Raw genomic sequence first — 17848 nt, 5'->3', positions numbered from 1 at the left:
AGTATAGCACAGGAGGGAAACAAAAAAAAAAACTCCTCCATATTCAGAAGCATCTTTCCCTTTTGTGGGAAAAATGGTAGAGGCAAGAAACAAAAAGTCCATCTGATTGTTTAAAGTTACAGGTAAAACCTGGGATCCGGCAATGTCAGTGACATTCCTCTGTCATCCAAGGTAGTGACAAAATACATCACATCGTCCTTCCCGGGCCTGCAAAGAACCACCCGATCAGCATAAATGTGCCGGCCATAATTCCAATGTAGCCAGCACCCTTCAAACCAATCGGCCATGATAATGGAGTAGTCTAGGTTCCTGAATGGCTTAGGTACTTTCAAATAGTCCCAGATGGCCTCCCCGTACCATTGTTCTTGGCGGGCTTCGATCTCCATCATTATGTCCTTTGGTACGTACGGGAACTCTAAACCAAATTCGGTAGCCACTCTCTTTATAAACACTCGCTGCAAGCGGGCGAGTTTAGGCAATGACCGGGAACTCCCCATCGCGGGTAGTACATAGGCATTTGGTGACTTCCGAATCAGAGACTGAGCAGGCTGAGACAAGGTTCCTTCATCAGGTAAAACCTCCTTTTCTGCATCAAGGGTTTTCACCCGAGGTGTTGTGTCCCCGTAGTCCATGGGTGACTCTTCCGAAGACTACGTATCGGGTGACACACCTCCTATTGCTCCATCTTAACTCCTGAGACATGGTCTCAAACAAGTCATCATCCCCGGTGTCGGACAAGGAGTCAAGTGTCGGACAAGGAGTCCAACTCTGAGTCCTCCCACTCATCGGCAGGTAGATAAGTGCAGGCAGTCCCAGTAACTTTCTCCCCAGTTTCCTTATCGGTTCCCAGGGACATCCCCGCTCACAGGGTCCGGTTCCGGCAAGTGCTGAGGTAGGCCTCTATCACAGCCACGGGAAGCCTTGACGTGTCCCACCTTCCGTTTCACGGGTGGGACGAGGGCACATGTTGTGGCAGTAGTATCCGCTGCGATGTCCGCTGGTGACTCTGCAGTAGCAGTGACATCTACTCTGGATTCACTTGCTGTAGCAGATGCAGTGTGTGTAGACTGAACCGCAGGGGCAAAGGCGGTCTACTTTGGAGTTACGGTGCCTGTGATCCCGTCTACTCGATAGGCGCAGGGTGGCACAGTGGGCTGTTCCATCTCAAATAGGTATTCCCCACAGGATAGGTATTGTCCGAAAGGGCGCAACTGTATGGTTAGTCCCTCGCATCCAGGGCACAGCATGCCCAGGGCCTCCACATCCCGGCTCGTGTAGAGCATGAAGCGTCCCCGGGGCTTTAGTCGGATCCCTGTATCTGTAAGCGGGGCTCCGGATTGCGTAGTACCCACAGCATTAGGCATTGAGAACATCCTGGGCCCTGATATGGCTGGTGCCCAAGAAAAGGAAGACATGCTGCTCGATCTCTTAGCTCGATCTGGCAACTTCTGGTCTTTGGCGCCAAACACACTCACGTGTTTCACGCAGTTGGCTGGAACTCCTACCCTTTTTGCTCTTTTGGCACGTAGCTCGTGGGCTTTCTCTTTTCTGGCTCCACCAATGGCCAACACAGGTGGCAAAGTGATCTGTACCCCTTAACTCCTTCTTCTCTCTTTTAAAGCACAGTCCAACACTTTCTTGATTGCAGACTTTCAATAAAGCAAAAACACATTAATCTAGTTGCGAGAGGTAACGGCAAATATCCCGGACAAGCCCCCACTTGTAGCACTGCCCCTGGAGGAGCTGCTGGTTTAGATTTGGGTTTTGCACGTTACTTCTAAGTTCATTGTCAGGGGAAGAAAGTCTATAGAAATTGCAATGTCCACACAAGATGTAAAACCTTCCACTGTTAGGTTTTATTTTTGCTGCATAAACTTGTGAAGAAAGTGGAGAGTATAGAGAGAAGGGGAAGGTTCAGGTACACCGTACAGAATGCACAAAAATATCTAAAGTTCCAATCAATCAGTCACCACTCCCTCTTCAGTGGGTATTGCTCACCCGGATAGACCCCTCTCACATGGGCTAGCAGCCGGGATGATGCACGAACCAGTATGAGAACAGTCTCTGCCACAGACCGTCTGAGAATGATCATGGATAGCCAAGAATCCTCTGCCACAGGATTTAAGTCCTGAACTTCCAGCCTTACAGTAAAGAGCCTTTAAGCCGATCCGGCAAACTGTAAGACAAGTAGAGCTGTGGATCCCTGTATAACAAAGTCACCAGGCCTATCCCAAGACATTAGCTTGCCTTGTTTGGTCTCCTCCAGGGCAGGTCCTCCCCCGGTTTCCTTCGTTAAGCAGCTTTCCCCACTTGGATGGACAGCTTGGGATCCCCTTTTGAATCATAGGCCCCAGCCAGCATAACTGGGCCTACTCCATGAAGATGCAACCTCAAGCCAATGTGGTCCCGAGGTCGAGATCACACACACGCCTCGCGCCAGGAGGGCCACGAGGCAAAGGCCCCCGAAAAATTGCGCCTGCCCCTTAAGTACCCCTTCCCGGCATGCACAGCGGGTCACCACTCCCACTGGGCTGCTGCAGAGAAGGGTCACTTAACACACCATGGTTCAATTGTGTTTCAACATGGGCCTGAGGTGGTAACGCCACCTACAGACAACAGGGAAAAATCCTATCAAGCACAAGCATAGCCAGAACAGAGGCTAATTTCAATGGAATTCAACAAAGTCTGAGCCCACTATTGGCTCAGACACCCTCTAAATTTAGAATAGCGCCCCAGTCATTGGGAGCAGGGCGCTACACATATATCAAAGACTTCCGTGGCCGGAAGTGACGTCACTCAACTCGTTGCGTCACAGATCATGTGACTTTATCAAGGGTTTTTATAAAGCATCCGGGTGACATTATTTGTCCATCCCGTATAGTATTGAAAGCTGCTAAAAATCTCAGTGCCAGTTTGTCAGCAAAGGTCTTATAGTAGGACAAAGTATACCCGTCGGGGCCGGCGGGCCTTACCCGGTTTTAATGCTTTAAGGGCTTCTGAAAATTCTTCTACTGTAATTGGAATGTCCAGATCCCCAACTACTTCATCGGGCAAACTGGGCATTCCTGACACTAATATGTATTCCCTGGCCGCCTCCCATCTATCAACAGTCGGAGGTGATAATTAACCCTCAATCTGGAATAAACTAGCATAATAGTCTCTGAATGCCTTCACAATCGCCTGGGAGGAACTAACTAGCAGATCACCATGTGTTTTAATACGATCAATGTGGTTCCGCGCCCTCGTCTCTCTAAGCGCATTAGCTAGCATTTTACTCGACTTATTTCCGTACTCGTAAAATCCTCACCTGCAACAAGTTAACTTGGCTTTCGCTTTATCCATTAACAATAGGTTTAACTCGTCGTGTAAACTATTCGATCTGCTATACATGCGATTACTTGTGAACTAATTCGAGTGAACTGATCTCTCCAAGCAAAGATTCTAGCTGAGCAGTCCGCAAATGTTTCCTATGAGCTCCTATGAGCTCCTATAGATATGAGAGTACTTCTAATAGTACATTTATGTGCTTCCCATATACAAAATGGAGTAACCTTTCCTGATTCATTAATTGCGAAAAAAAAGTTCCTAAACTATCTGTTTCTCGTATTCTGTTTCTTTCAAGAGTGTCTCATTGATCTTCCACTGTCACTCCCGGGGTCCTGAGTCTCCCAATTCTATAACACAATTAGTTGGTGCGTGATCCAATTGGGTAAATGAGCCTATAGAGGCCTCCAATAGGCATGTCAGGGCATTCTGAGATACAGAAACATAGTCAATTCTGGTGTATGTCTTATGTTTTGCTGAAAAAAAAAGGTCTTATGTTTTGCTGAAAAAAAAAAAAAAGTATAATCCCTCTCATGTACGTGAAGGGTTCTATAGCTGACCACTAGTTGCTAACTAAAGTAACCTTTTTTTCACACAGAAACACCTTTAAAATAAGGAGGCGTCCTGTCGGTTAAAAACGCCCCGCTAGCGGCCGAAAAGCGATGCAAAAACTACCGCCAATGCCCAGGCACTTTCAGTGTGAAAGCAGCCTTAAGGATGAGAATTCCGGCATCCCCCCACTTCTTAGCAACCAGCTATACACAGTGTTTTAAAGAGAAAAAAAACGCAAAACGGAACAAAAACGCAACACTTGTGTCTTTGGTGCAGCTTCATTAAAGTATATGACACGCAAAACGTAATTTGCTGCAGGAAAAAAGTCCCTGACCCTTTCCAAAAAACGCAAAACACACAGATGTGAACTACATCTATAGGAAACCATGTTAAATGAACTGTAGTGCGTTTCTGTAAAACGCACCAAAAAATGCAATGGTATGAACATAGGATAAATGGCCACCAATAAATCTGAATTTCAGTTCACACAAAATTGTATTCAGTCACAAGGTGAGAGACTGCAACAGTGGCTGATCTGTGACAGTGATGATGAAGGAACAAAGAACAAAGTCAACGTTTACTGGTAATGAGTATGAAATTAAACACTTTATCTCGTGTAAGACTAAAGGGGTGGTCTATCTCCTTGAGTGTCCGTGTCGGATTCAGTATGTGGGGAGAACAAAAAGGGAATTATGGAAAAGGCTTCGAGAGCATACACAAAATATTAAAAATGGATATCTGAAGCATAGTCTATCCCGACATTATGACCAATGTCATAATAGAGATCCCTCTTCCATAAAAGTATGTGAAATTGAAAAATACAAACCTCATTGGAGGGGGGACAATATGGTCAAAAATATTAGTCAATCAGAATCCCGCTGGATACATGAACTTTGCACTTTTGTACCCCATGGACACAACGTTGAGTTCGACCTGAACTGTTTTATTTCCAATTTTTAATTTCTCTGGCCAGTTTTTAACCCTTTTATTTTTTATAGAAGTTCAGTAGTATCAATTATAGTCATGTTAGGGCTCTTTCACACGGAGCGGACCGTTTCTGGGTCCGCTCCGTGTGTCCGCCAAAGCTCAGCGGGGATCCCCGCTGAGCTGTCGGCGGATAGGGCGGTCCCCGCACACAGTGCAGGGACCGCCCTGTCTCTGCTCCGCTCTCCCCTATGGGGGACCGGATGCAGACGGTCCGTCTGTCCGTCTACATCCGGTCCGTTCCGCCGAACGGAAGAAAAATAGGGTTTCTTCCGTTGGGAAAAGCGGATCCCGACTGACGCGGACGCTAGCGGATGCTCCATCCGCTAACGGACGCGTTCCCATAGGGATTCATTACAAGCCCGTTAACGGACTTGTAATGAACGGACGGACGGAGCGGACATGTGAAAGGGGCCTTAGGCCTGTATATCAGCTGTTATATGCAGGTCTATGATGGTGTATGGGTTTATGTATTTTTATCAAACATCATAATTGTGACCCATTATGTGGATGATATTGTTCATCTATTATTTTTAATTTTATTTTTAGAGATTTCTTGCAGAAATATTATTGATCTTAATTTTGGTTCTTCTCTAGGAGTATTATTTATCATATCTAAATGTTTATTGACATATGGCATCAAGGAGATCATTATCTGGCTGGCTTATAGATTGTGGGATTTTTTTTTGTCAGTATTGACAGTTATATCTTAGCCTGATTATCAACGCCTCCCTTTGATTGATTAAGGGTTGTTATGGTATATATCCACCATGAGAGGGAGCATTGGTTATCTTAATTCAATATAAATTGGGAGGTAATGCCATACGTGACCACCGGAGGGAGCATCTTATGTGCCTTGTCCCATTATGTCAATATGCATACAATTATACAATTTATGATACTAGGCTGCGATCCATGCCATAGTAGGATGAAATATGCAAATGTTTACTGGAAATTGGAAGTTGGATAGTTGTTATGACAGCGGTTTTAAAAGTCACCTCCGTCATTACGGCTCCATACCCTATTATTAAGTGGCGTGTACAGCCACGTAACGCGTGAGGGAGGAGAGCCGGTGGTGAGAAGCAATACTGTGTTGATGCCTTGTGTCATCTTTTTAAATGTGAGTGTTTCTTATGGTTTTAAAATAAAGTTGCTGTTCGTTTTTACACTATTGGAGCGTATTCCTTCCTCTGTGTAATCTGCTGGGAGCCATTGGACCAAGGGAAAGGGTTTATACACGCTGCTGCTGCGGACTTAAAGGGACCTGTTTGCAGTGGAAAACGTATTTGCTATAGAGAAGCTGCTGCCATTGGGTTCATATTAAGAGGCTTAATCAAAAGCCCGTTAGAGGTGAGAGGCTGGGGAAACCGGGCACTTGGAGTGGAGCACCTCACTTTGGAAATAATTTTGGACATTTCTTCTGGTCTGCATGTTATTGCTGTATTGCTATTTGCACAGAGACTTTTTTTCACATTGCATGAAGACTGTTACTATTTTCACATATTTTTTAGGAGTTATCTATACTCATATAATATATATTTTATTATATTTTTTCACGTTATTTATTTATTGTGGATTGGAATTATTTGCACCAATTGCACGGAATTGCACATCATTTTTATAGTATTGATTTGTATTGTACAGCATTGTTTTTGCTGCTTATTATTCATTATCACTGGATTTCATGCACTATATTTTAGTATTTATTATTCGCCAATAGTAAGCGCCCCAACACCGTACCTTTTAATGGAACAAAGATGATGCTGTCCTTTTGGAGAGAAAAGCTGATGAAAGCATTGTCAGGGGGAGAACTGCGAGGGGGAATAACTACCTGGAAGTGTTAAATTGACACATCACTAAGGAAGAATATATTTAATGACAGGTCCACTTTAAGGCAGCCCTGAGCTCTGAAGCACCTGACTGCCATCTGCTGTAGTCTCCACACCTGATAAATGTGAAAACTCAGCCCCATTCTTCAGAACTATGGCAGTTTGTATGTTGTTCCTTGCTAGCTTGGTCCTGTCAGGGGGTGAGCTACTATAAAATGTGATTATATATCAGATTGCCTGTGTATCTCTGAAGGATAATTATATTTATTGAGGAAAAGAGACTCGGTAGAAAGAATAATATTTGCTTTAACCTAAAATAAGCTGCAATACAGCACACATCGTTGTTGAACATTTGCAAGAAACGATACACACACATATATATACAGTGTGTGTGTATGTATGTATGTATGTATATATGAGTGTTTGTTTTTTTTCCCCTGCTTGCAAATGTACATTCTTGATTTGCAAGCAGTAAAAAAATATTGCAGTATTTTTTGACTCTGCAAGCAAACATTTGCTTTACCAATGTTAGCTGATTAGATATTGCTTTATTTCAACAAGATAGCTCATTAATCCTTTACCTACATACAGCCATCGCCAAGCTGACACCGTCCGATGGGTCTACTCCACTGATCTCCAGCAGGCGGTTTGCATTGCGTGATACCCGTGGTAAGTCACTGATGTGCGTCTAGCCCCTTTTGCCTGTAATTCCATACATGAAATAAAACCTTGCTTTTAGATAAAAACTACAAATTGGCAAATAATCCCAACTTTATGTTGTGTATTTTTCTTTTTTTTTTTTAAACCACTTCAGCTCCCATACCTGTACACCCCCCTATGGGACCAGAGCAATTTTATTCTACCATGGACCTGTTTATTCAGCAACCTCTTGTCATTGCTTAAAGTGGTTGTAAACCCTTAGTTAAAAAAAAAAAAAAATCATCTACAAGACATAATGTATAAGCATAGCATACTAGCTTATTATGTAATGCTCACCTGAGATCGAAGCCCCTGTAGCGGTGCCTGTACACAGCACCGATTGCTGACATCACTCCTGGAGTTACTTCCGGGACTCCGGGGCTGTAATTGGCCGGAGCATGCACACGGGAGCCGCCGGTAACGGCACCGTCTAACACGAAGCTTCGGTGTGCATGTGCTGATGGCTTTGGCACATGCAGGCACAGGGCATATCTCCTAAACCATGCAGGTTTAGGAGATATCCAGGGTAGCTACAGGTAAGCCTTAGACCCCTTTCACACTGAGGAGTTTTTCAGGTGGTCCAGCGCTAAAAATAGCGCCTGAAAAACTCCTGCCCAGCCTTCTCAATGTGAAAGCCAGAGGGCTTTCAAACTGAGGCGATGCGCTGGCAGGAGAGACAAAAATCTCCTGCAAGCAGCATCTTTTGAGCGGTATGTATACCGCTCCTTCCCATTTAAAACAATGGGAAGCCGCGGTAATACCGCCCGCAATGCGCCTCTGCATAGGTGCATTGCGGGCGGTATTAACCCTTTATCGGCCGCTAGCGGGGGTTAATACAGCACCGCTAGCGGCCGAATCCCGCGGCAATTCCGACGGTATAGCGCCGCTATTTTTAGCGGCGCTATACCGCCACCGTGCCTCCCGCCCCAGTGTGAAAGGGGCCTGAATATAGGCTTACCTGTAGCATAAAGTGTGACGTTAGGGTTTACAACCACTTTAAGGCCCCTTTCACACGATCAGCCCACTCGGATCCACCTGTCCATTTTTTTTTCAGGCGAATACGAGCGGGCCACCCATTGACTTGACAGGCGGATGTCAGTGCAGATGTGTCCACTGACACCCGCCTTGCCATCCGATCCGACAAGATCCGCTCAATACAGGCGGATGGTAATACGTTGGCCATCCGTCCATTGGATCGGATAAAAACGGACAGACTGTCCGTTTTTATCTGATTTCCCCATACAGAACAGCGTGGGTCTGATAGGTCCATCTCTGCACAGTGAGCAGAGATGGACCTCTCACCTGCCTGCTCAGCAGGAATCAACGGAGCGATCTCCCACTGAGCTAGCAGAGTCTGTCCAGCGGATCCACCCTGTGTGAAAAGGGCCTTAGATAACAAAGTAATTAAAATGCTGTAGTGTTTTTAAAAAAAGTGTTTTATTTGTTTATTTTTATCCAATTACAAAAATAAGTAGCAAAACCTAAGAAAAAAAAGTGTTTAAAAATGAAGTATTGTTAATGTAGATAAAATGTATGCATAGTAGTTTGTTCATCCTTAAAATTACATAAAATATATAATTCTAGTACAAATAAAAATAGTGGCGCTATACCGTCGGATTTGCCACAGGATTCGGCCACGAGCGGTGCGGTATTAATCCCTGCTAGCGGCCGATAAAGGGTTAATACCACCCGCAATGCGCCTCTGCCGCGGTTTCCCATTGTTTTAAATGGGAAGGAGCAGTATACATACCGCTCCAAAGATGCTGCTGACAGGAGATTTTTTCTCTCCCATCAGCGCCATCGCCTCAGTGTGAAAGCCCTCCGGCTTTCACATTGAGTATGCAGTGCAGGAGTTTTTCGGGCGGTATAGCAGCGCTATTTTTAGCGCTGTACCGCCTGATAAACTCCTCAGTGTGAAAGGGGTCTAAGGGTTAGGGTTTACTAAGAGACTAATTTTATAAAAAAATAAAAATAAATTGTCAGGATGCTTTTAGACCCCTTTCACACTGAGGCGGTTTTCAGGCCTCTAAATAGCACCTGAAAACCGCCTCCCATTAATTTCAGTGTGTCTTTTCACACTGGGGAGGTGCGCTTGCGGGACGTTGGGAAAAAGTCCTGCAAGCATCATCTTTTGGGGCGGTTTGGGAGCGCTGTATATAGCGCTCCCAAACCGCTCTGCCTATTAACATGAATGTGCAGTGCTTCCGAATCGCCTAAAAAGCGGACGAAAATCGCTGCTTAAACAGCGCTAAAGCACTAGTAAAACAAGCAACGCTTTAGCGCTGCTGCAGCCCCCGTGTGAAAGGGGTCTTACTGACAGCATTTGCAGGTGATGAACAGGATGGATACAAAAGTAACAATGTTGCTTCCTCCTTTCTTTTTTTTTTTTTTTTTTTCTTTCCTTTCTTCTTTTTTCTTTTTCTTCTTTTTTTTTTTTTTTTTTTTTCTTTCTCTTTCTCTTTCCTAAAGACTAAACATTTTTTACCTACAAAGCCAGTGACAAGTGCTGCTGTCAATCAAAGCCAGTGACAATTGATCAGGGCAGAGCCAAGTCACGCGGTCCTTTATTTGAAGACATAGACCACAATATTTGGGAGCCACCCCCCCATACAAAGCAGATTTCTATTGGAGTAAAGGAGCCAGGAGGGCCAGAAGGGGACACGAGAAGAGGCTGTTCAAGTATAAATCTGTGCGCTCATCAGTAATGCTGGCTATGCCCACCCTTTGCACTTCCATTTATAGGAGCTAAACTATAGCTTTTACCTCTGTTGTGAGTTTCCTGCACCGCATTGAAATCTCATGGCGTTCATGCGATAAGTTTGCAAAACGCAATAAACACCGATGCAATCAGGTTCCATTGTGGCAAAAAAATTAAATAAGGGTCCCACGCCATTTTGGTGTGGATGCAGTGCGATTTGAGCCAGATAAAATGAATGGCTCCAAAGGCATTACATAGATATCACATGTGACTTGCACAGGAATGCGGTGCAATTCCTGTGCAAATTGCATGCAATGTTCAGCATCGTTGCAGTGTGAACCTAGGCTCAATGAATGAAAAATGATCTATGAATAGAGAAGGTAGCCTTTTCGTTCATCAGTCTCCTCCATTCCTAGATAATTTTCCATTCATAGAAGTGATAGTACCACTTCTGTGAATGAAGGAGGGAAACTTTTTTTTTTTTTTTTTTTATATATATAATTAAACTTTATTAAAAACAATTCTTTACATATAACATTTAACATGCCTTGACACTTAAAAGGCAGCTCGATACTACCATCCTTTACTATATGGTGGTTTCCGGTCCTCCCCAAGAAGAAAAAAAAGGGGGGTGGGGAGGGAGAACGCAGGAAGACATTTGTGACTATAAAAAAATTATTAATATATATGTATTCCTAGTGCTATATACTTGTGATATTTATTATGTTCCTCTGTGCCTTCTTATATTTATTTGTCTGTGATTCAGGTTTACCTCCCTTATTGAGGGGTAAACACCCCCCCCCCAAAAAAAAGGGGTTGTGTTTAAAATGTTATATTTATATATGTCTTCCTATTTATAATTATAGTATTCCCTTCTAAATTATGTTTTTTTTTTTTTCCTCCTGTTTATGCCTGCTATCATGTATCCATTTTTCTGCTCCCATTATTATAACTACTTCCCTTTTCCATTCTTGAAGGGTGGGGAATATTGCTTGTTTCCAGTACCTTGGTATTAATCTTTTGGCTGCATTTAATAAATGCGGTACAATGCTGTTTTTATAGCTCTTGTGGTTCCATGGAACAGGATTTGTAATGGTGTAAACTCTATTGTTTCCTCCAACATTTTCCTGATCCATGGCGCCCATTTCCTCCCAAAAGATTCTGATCCCTGGACATGCCCACCGAATGTGGAGGTATGTTCCCTGCTCTCCGCACCCCATCCAACATCTTGTTGGATATATTTGAGCTAGTCGCACCGGGGTGCGGTACCATCTTTCCAAAAACTTATATGCCATTTCCTGATTGGCTGAGCTTGTGAATGTGGCATGTGTAATTGTGATTATTTTTTTTAATTGTAATGGGGGGAATCTGCATCCTAGTTCTTTTTCCCATTCTTTAATAAAGTAAGGGGTTGTTTTATTCTGTTCACTACATATTATTTTATACATTTGTGACCGTAAGTGGTCTGGTTTTAACCACTTGCCGCCCGCCAATGACATATTGACGTCGGCAAAGTGGTTGTAGAATCCTGAGTGGACGTCATACGACGTCCTCAGGATTCTGAGCCGCTGCGCGCCCCCGGGGGCGCGCATCGCGGCGATCGTTGTTGCAGGGTGTCAGTCTGACACCCAGCAACACCGATCAAGGTAAAGAGTCTCTCACGGAGACTCTTTACCACGTGATCAGCCGTGTCCAATCACGGCTGATCACGATGTAAACAGGAAAAGCCGGTAATCCGCTTTTCCTCACTCGCGTCTGTCAGACGCGATTAGAGGAGAGTCGATCGGCTGCTCCTGTGACAGGGGGGGGTTTGTGCTGATCGATTATCAGCATAGCCCCCCCGAGGATGCCCACTATACCACCAGGGATGCCCACTGGACCACCAGGGATTATAAAAATAAAAGTATGCCACCCTAGACCACCAGGGATGAGGACACAAAAAATGGATGCCAATCAGTGCCCACAATGGGCATCACTGATTGGCAGGCATTGTTTGGCACTGATTGGCATCCATTAGTAAAACACATACAATAGTGCCCATCCGTGCCGCTTATCAGTGCCGCCCATCAGTGCCGCATATTAGTGCCCATCAATGCCACCACATCAGTGCCACCTCATCGGTGCCCATCAGTGCTGCCTTATCAGTGCCCGTCAGTGCAGTACCATCAGTGCCCATCAGTGAAGGAGAAAACGTACTTATTTACAATGTTTTATAATAGAAACAAAAGAAAACCTATTTTTTTCTAAATTTTCGGTCTTTTTTTTTTTTTTTTTTCAGAAAATAAATATCCCAGAGGTGATCAAATACCACCAAAAGAAAGCTCTATTTGTGGGTACAAAATGATAAAAAATTTAGTTTGAGTACAGTGTAGCATGACCGCGCAATTGTCATTCAAAGTGAAACAGCGCTGAAAGCTAAAAATTGGTCTGGGCGGGAAGGTGTATAAGTGCCCTGTATGGAAGTGATTAATATCTTTCTACATGTTTTTTCAAATATGGTTAGGGAATTCAAAGTTCTTACTTGAGGGTCTAATCTTCTAAAAAAAAAACTTTGCAACTGACTATATCTCCATCCTGCCATTACCATATCTCCTTGTGCTGATACGAAATCTACCTGAGGCATCAGGACCCCCAGTGGTGCATACCTCAGGCACATTGTGTTACCTTCCGATTACCATGGGCCTAATGCTCCTTTTTCCTTTCCTGGACGGAACCATGGGTAGCCCCCCAGTGGTGCCAATGGAGATGTTTTTGTGGCATATTAGTTGATTTATCCTATCCCATACTGCCACAGTGTGTTCCGAGTTAATGGGGATGTCCATTCTGATAATCCCCTGGCCTTTGTTGGTATCCATGGTGCCCCTGCCAAGTTCCTCCCCGCCATATTTGTCTCCATTAGTACCCATGCTCTATTACCTTCATCATGGCACCAGTGCAGAGCCCAACTCCTCCTTCTTCCTTGCTTTTACATAGAATTTCATATGCAATCCTAGCATTTCCCTCCTTCCATATAAATGATATGAATGCTTTTCCGTATTTTTTAAAAAAATATCTGGGGGAGTTGTATGGGAACTGTATACAGAATATATAAAAGTCTGGGTACCACATGGGTTTTAATTGAGTCTGGCCTGAATAGACTAATGGAGTTGCTAACGGTAATCTCCTGCATTTGAAAATTTTATTCTCTTGGTTATCTGGTTAATTCTGAGTGGCTTGGTGTTGGAGACCATGATTGAATAGACAGCCCTGGGTCACACAGCACCACGAGTCACAACTTTCAGCACGACTATCGCACAGAAAATGCATATTTTTTCTTGTAGATGTGACCGAATGGTAACCCAAGCACGACGTGCGTTGCCACGTGTTTTCGAAATGCACAGAAAAGTACACGTTTTCTTGGAAATTCACAGATGCGAATCCAGAATGATAGTGCACTTGTATACATTTTTTTTTTTTTTTTTTTTTTTTGTGGGTTGCTGAGCATTTGGAAACACGAACGAATGGTAATGCAAGCACACTGAGCGTTGCCGTGTGTTTTTGAAAAGCATGGCATGGTGTGCATTTTCTTGTGGGTTGACATGCATTCAGAAACTCGCAGGTGCAAAAGAAAAGTAACGCAAGCGTGCCGTGCATTTTCTTGTGGATTTCTGTGTGTTTGCAAATGCACGCGCGTTGCCATTTGTTTTTAAATACATGATAAAGCACATATTTTCTTCGCTGGTTGCTGTGCATTTTTGATATGCATGGCAAAGTGTGCTTTTTTTTTTTTTTTGCAGGTTGCTGTTCGCTCAGGAACATGCAGATGTAAACAAATAGTAATGCAAGCGAGTCACGCATTGTCACGCGTTTTCAAATTGTGCACCAAAGCTTGCGTTTTCTTGCAAGCTGCCTGCATCCGGAAACAGGCAGATGCAAACAAATGGTAACATAAGTATGATGGGCATTGATGTGTGTTTTCAAAATGGAAAAGGAGTGACATCAGACACAGAAACCTAATGTATACAGCTAAAGAAGGTAAGTTACACACACACACGCACGCGCGCGCACACACACACACACACACACACACACACACACACACACACACACACACACACACACACACTGATATTGGGGTTGTGATCAGGGCTCAAGTCCTGCGCTTTTTTCACAGCAGGAACGCAGTTCCCTTTGCAGGACTAGAGCAGCCGAGAGCAGCCGGTCCGCTCGAGCCAATCCTTCACTAACCAGCGATGCCCAGCTCGAGTCACTGTGAGGGGCAGGCGAACCTTAGTAATCCTTTATGTTACTGCCCGCTTCCTGTATATGGATTAATCGGGTAGTGTGCGGGTATTCCGTCACTTCCTCGATGCCGCAATGTCTCCTGGGAGCTTTTGTCATTGTTCCCAGGAGACATTGCGGAGGTCTGCCGTGAGTTATCGCGGGATTTAGAAAAAACTTGCTTTAGAAAAAACATGCGGTTTAGTAATTATGCATATGAGCGTATCATTTTTTCCCAGGGCGTCTTTCAGGACAGCACCTCGAGAGATATTGGCTCCTCCCTCTCCACAGGAAACACCTTCAATCCAAGATCTTTAAAGGGAGGCTCCTCCCAGCACACATCAGTTTTTGTGTTTCCTCCGACCCGGAGGGAACACCTTCCAGAGGGGAGTAAATATTTTTTTGTGGTCCAGTGGGACCGCTTCCCTCTTACCTGTCAGGCATCTGCCTGTGAGACGTCCGCTCCCCGCGCTACCCGTTCGGTGGCGGTTAGTAGCCGGGCTCCCCCTTCCACGGTAGCGTGCTCAGTGGAGCCAACGAAAAGCTGGGATGGCGTCCGGCGGCCGCGCGCGCGATTCGCGCCATTTTTTTTCATACAGCGCGGTCGCTGGTGTGATGCGTCATTTCCGGCGCTTTCGGCTAGAGGAAGGGGCGGGGCGGGAGCTGGTGCTGATTTCCTTCTTCCGGTCCGGCGCAACGGCGCTTTTGGTCTCCGGAGAAGGTGTAACAAGCCACAGGGTGAAGCGCTGGCGTTCTGAGATGGAAACGGCAGAGAATCCAGCGGTGGGGACAGGCACAAGCACCAGCAAGACCTCAGCAGGAAGCAGCACAGTAAGTGTCCTTCCTTTTGGTTTTTTCTGCCCTAAGTTTTTTTCTTAAGGTGGAGGGTCGGTCTCAACTTTTTTTCTCCCCCCCCAGTGGCTTTGGGGGGCCTGTCTGGGCACTGGTTTGGCTGCTGTCTTTTACTAGTGCACCTTTGCTAGGGGACCACATATGGGAACAGGGTTCTCACTAGGGTCCCCCTACTTTCTTCTGTGCTTTTTTTCAGGCTAAATCCGACACTAGAAGAAAATGCCCATCATGTAGATCAAAGATGAGCGATAGCTGGAAGAAAGTACTGTGTAAAGCTTGCATTGATGTTTTAGTTCAGGAAGAATCAGCCGCCATGCGGGATGATCTGATCTCCTCAGCGAAAAAAGAGCTATTGAGCACGTTCCAATCTATGCGTGATTCATTAGTTGCGCCTTCCACCCCTCAAGCATCCACTTCCCAATCTTCGCAGGAGTCAGGGATTGTACCTGAACTTGTTATGGTTGAGGATTCAGGTCCCAGGGACCAACACGGTAGCGAGGACTCAGAGGAATCGGAGGGGGAGGTGATAGGACAACCCTCAAAGTTTAAATTATCCCTGGAGGAAGTGGAAGGCTTAATCAAGGCCATACAGGTTACTTTGGGCCTGACTGAGGAAAAAAGAGATTTAACCTTGCATGACCGCATGTATGCGGGTCTAGGTGAACCTAAAGGGCGGGTCATTCCGGTTCATGCAGTAATTTCTGAGGCCATAATTAGAGAATGGCAGGATCCAGAAAAGAAGCCCTTTTTTCCTAAAGCTCATAAGAGGCGCTTTCCTTTTGAGGAAGATTCAGCAGCAGTCTGGAACAAAGTTCCTAGACTAGACGCGGCTTTTTCGCAGGTGTCCAGGTCAACAGACTTGGCCTTTGAAGACATGGGGGTCCTTAAGGACCCCATGGATAAGCGTATGGATCTACTCTTAAAGAGGGCATGGCAATCGACCATGAATGGTCTAAAGCCTGCCATGGCTACAACATGTGTGGCCCGGAATCTGGAGTTCTGGATGAACCAGTTGAAAGCTCATATTTCAGCTGATTCATCGAAAGAAGAGATTCTGGATTCTTTTTCTACCTTAACCACAGCTGTAGCCTACATTGCAGATGCTTCAGCAGAGGCTATAAAAATGTCAGCTAGGTCCGCGGCTCTGGCAAATTCTGCCAGGAGAGCGTTATGGCTAAAAACCTGGCCAGGGGATGCGGCATCAAAGAATAAGTTGTGCGGCATTCCTTTTTCAGGAGACCTCCTGTTTGGTCCTGAGTTGGATAGCATCTTGGATAGGACCGCGGATAAGAAAAGATCTTTTCCCGTCAAGAGAAAGAGGCAACCTCCCAGACGGTTTTTTCGTCAGCAAAGAGGGCAAGACAAAAACAACAAACCCCAGGGGGATAGGAGAGGTTGGGCAGCCCAAAAGGGCAAGGAGAAAAAAGGAATCCTTTTCAATCCTCCTGCGCAGCCCCAGAAGTCTCAATGACTCGGTGACCCGGGTCGGCGGAAGATTGCAGAAATTTCTTCCGCAGTGGTCAGAGATAACCACCAATGGTTACATTCTGAACACCTTGTCCCGGGGGTACGAGATAGAATTTTCGGAGACCCCACCACAAAGTTTCCGGGTAACAAACTTCCCAAAAGATCCACTAAAATCCCTGGCCATGAAATCCTCTTTAAAGGAGCTTATTCAGCAGGGGGTAATAGTGCAGGTGCCTCAGGCAGAACAAGGGTTGGGGTTTTACTCCCATGTGTTTCTAGTGAGAAAACCCACGGGAAAGTTCAGGATGATCTTAAACTTAAAACCCTTGAACAAATCAGTCAAGTACAGGAGGTTCAAAATGGACTCTATTTTTTCGGTAAGGAATCTATTGACGCCAGGTTGCTTCATGGCGTCAATAGATTTAAGGGACGCCTACCTGCACATCCCAATCGCTCCGCAATCCCAGAGATACCTCAGACTAGCGGTAAGGAGAGGAGGGGTGGTCCAACACCTACAGTACAGGGCTCTCCCCTTCGGGCTCTCATCCTCACCACGGATATTTTCCAAGGTGATGGCAGAGGCCTTGGCCCCGCTTCGTTTACAGGGGGTGGCGGTAATCCCGTATTAAGACGACCTATTGATTTTTGCCCCGTCAAGGGAAAAACTGCTGATGGATTTGTCCAAAGCTCAGAGTCACTTAGAATCTCTGGGATGGATTCTGAATCTTCAGAAATCATCTCTAGTACCCACTCAAGAAATAATTTTCCTGGGCTATCAGGTGAACTCTTTGAGCCAGAAAATGTTTCTACCCCTAGAAAAGAAAGCCAAGGTCCAGGAGACCATTTCTCGGCTCCAGTCCAACCAGCCCATAACTATAAGACAGGTAATGTCGGCTTTAGGGGTGTTAACCTCGACCATGCCGGCAGTACAGTGGGCGAGACTGCATGTCCGTTGCTTACAGAGTTTTCTTCTAAGATCTTGGGATCACAGTCTCAGCTCCCTGGACAATCTTGTAAAGATTCCATCCCGGGTAAAAAGATCCCTTTATTGGTGGAAGAACCAGCAGGTCCTCTCGAGGGGTCTGTTGTGGTCTTTCCCGGTGGAAAAAAGGTTAACAACAGATGCCAGTGCGTGGGGATGGGGAGCCCACTTGGAGAAGGATTTCATTCAGGGCTGCTGGTC

General features: G+C 45.2%; 1 protein-coding gene across 1 annotated transcript in view; it reads left to right on the top strand.

Moving 5' to 3' along the window:
* Positions 1 to 6797: 6797 nt before the first annotated feature.
* The window catches only part of OVCH1 (ovochymase 1), a 92578-nt gene continuing 81527 nt past the window's right edge, over positions 6798 to 17848 (top strand). Inside the window, exons 1-2 of the mRNA XM_040341684.1 lie at positions 6798 to 6889; positions 7281 to 7358. Coding sequence (XP_040197618.1) covers positions 6844 to 6889; positions 7281 to 7358 — 124 coding nt within the window. The 5' untranslated portion in view covers positions 6798 to 6843. The remainder of the gene's footprint in view (positions 6890 to 7280; positions 7359 to 17848) is intronic.

This window comes from Rana temporaria, chromosome 3, assembly GCF_905171775.1.
Source record: "Rana temporaria chromosome 3, aRanTem1.1, whole genome shotgun sequence".
In the NCBI taxonomy this organism is placed as follows: Eukaryota; Metazoa; Chordata; class Amphibia; order Anura; family Ranidae; genus Rana; species Rana temporaria.
The sequence above is the reverse complement of the archived record's forward strand: the minus strand, read 5'-3'. Positions and strand labels throughout refer to the sequence as shown.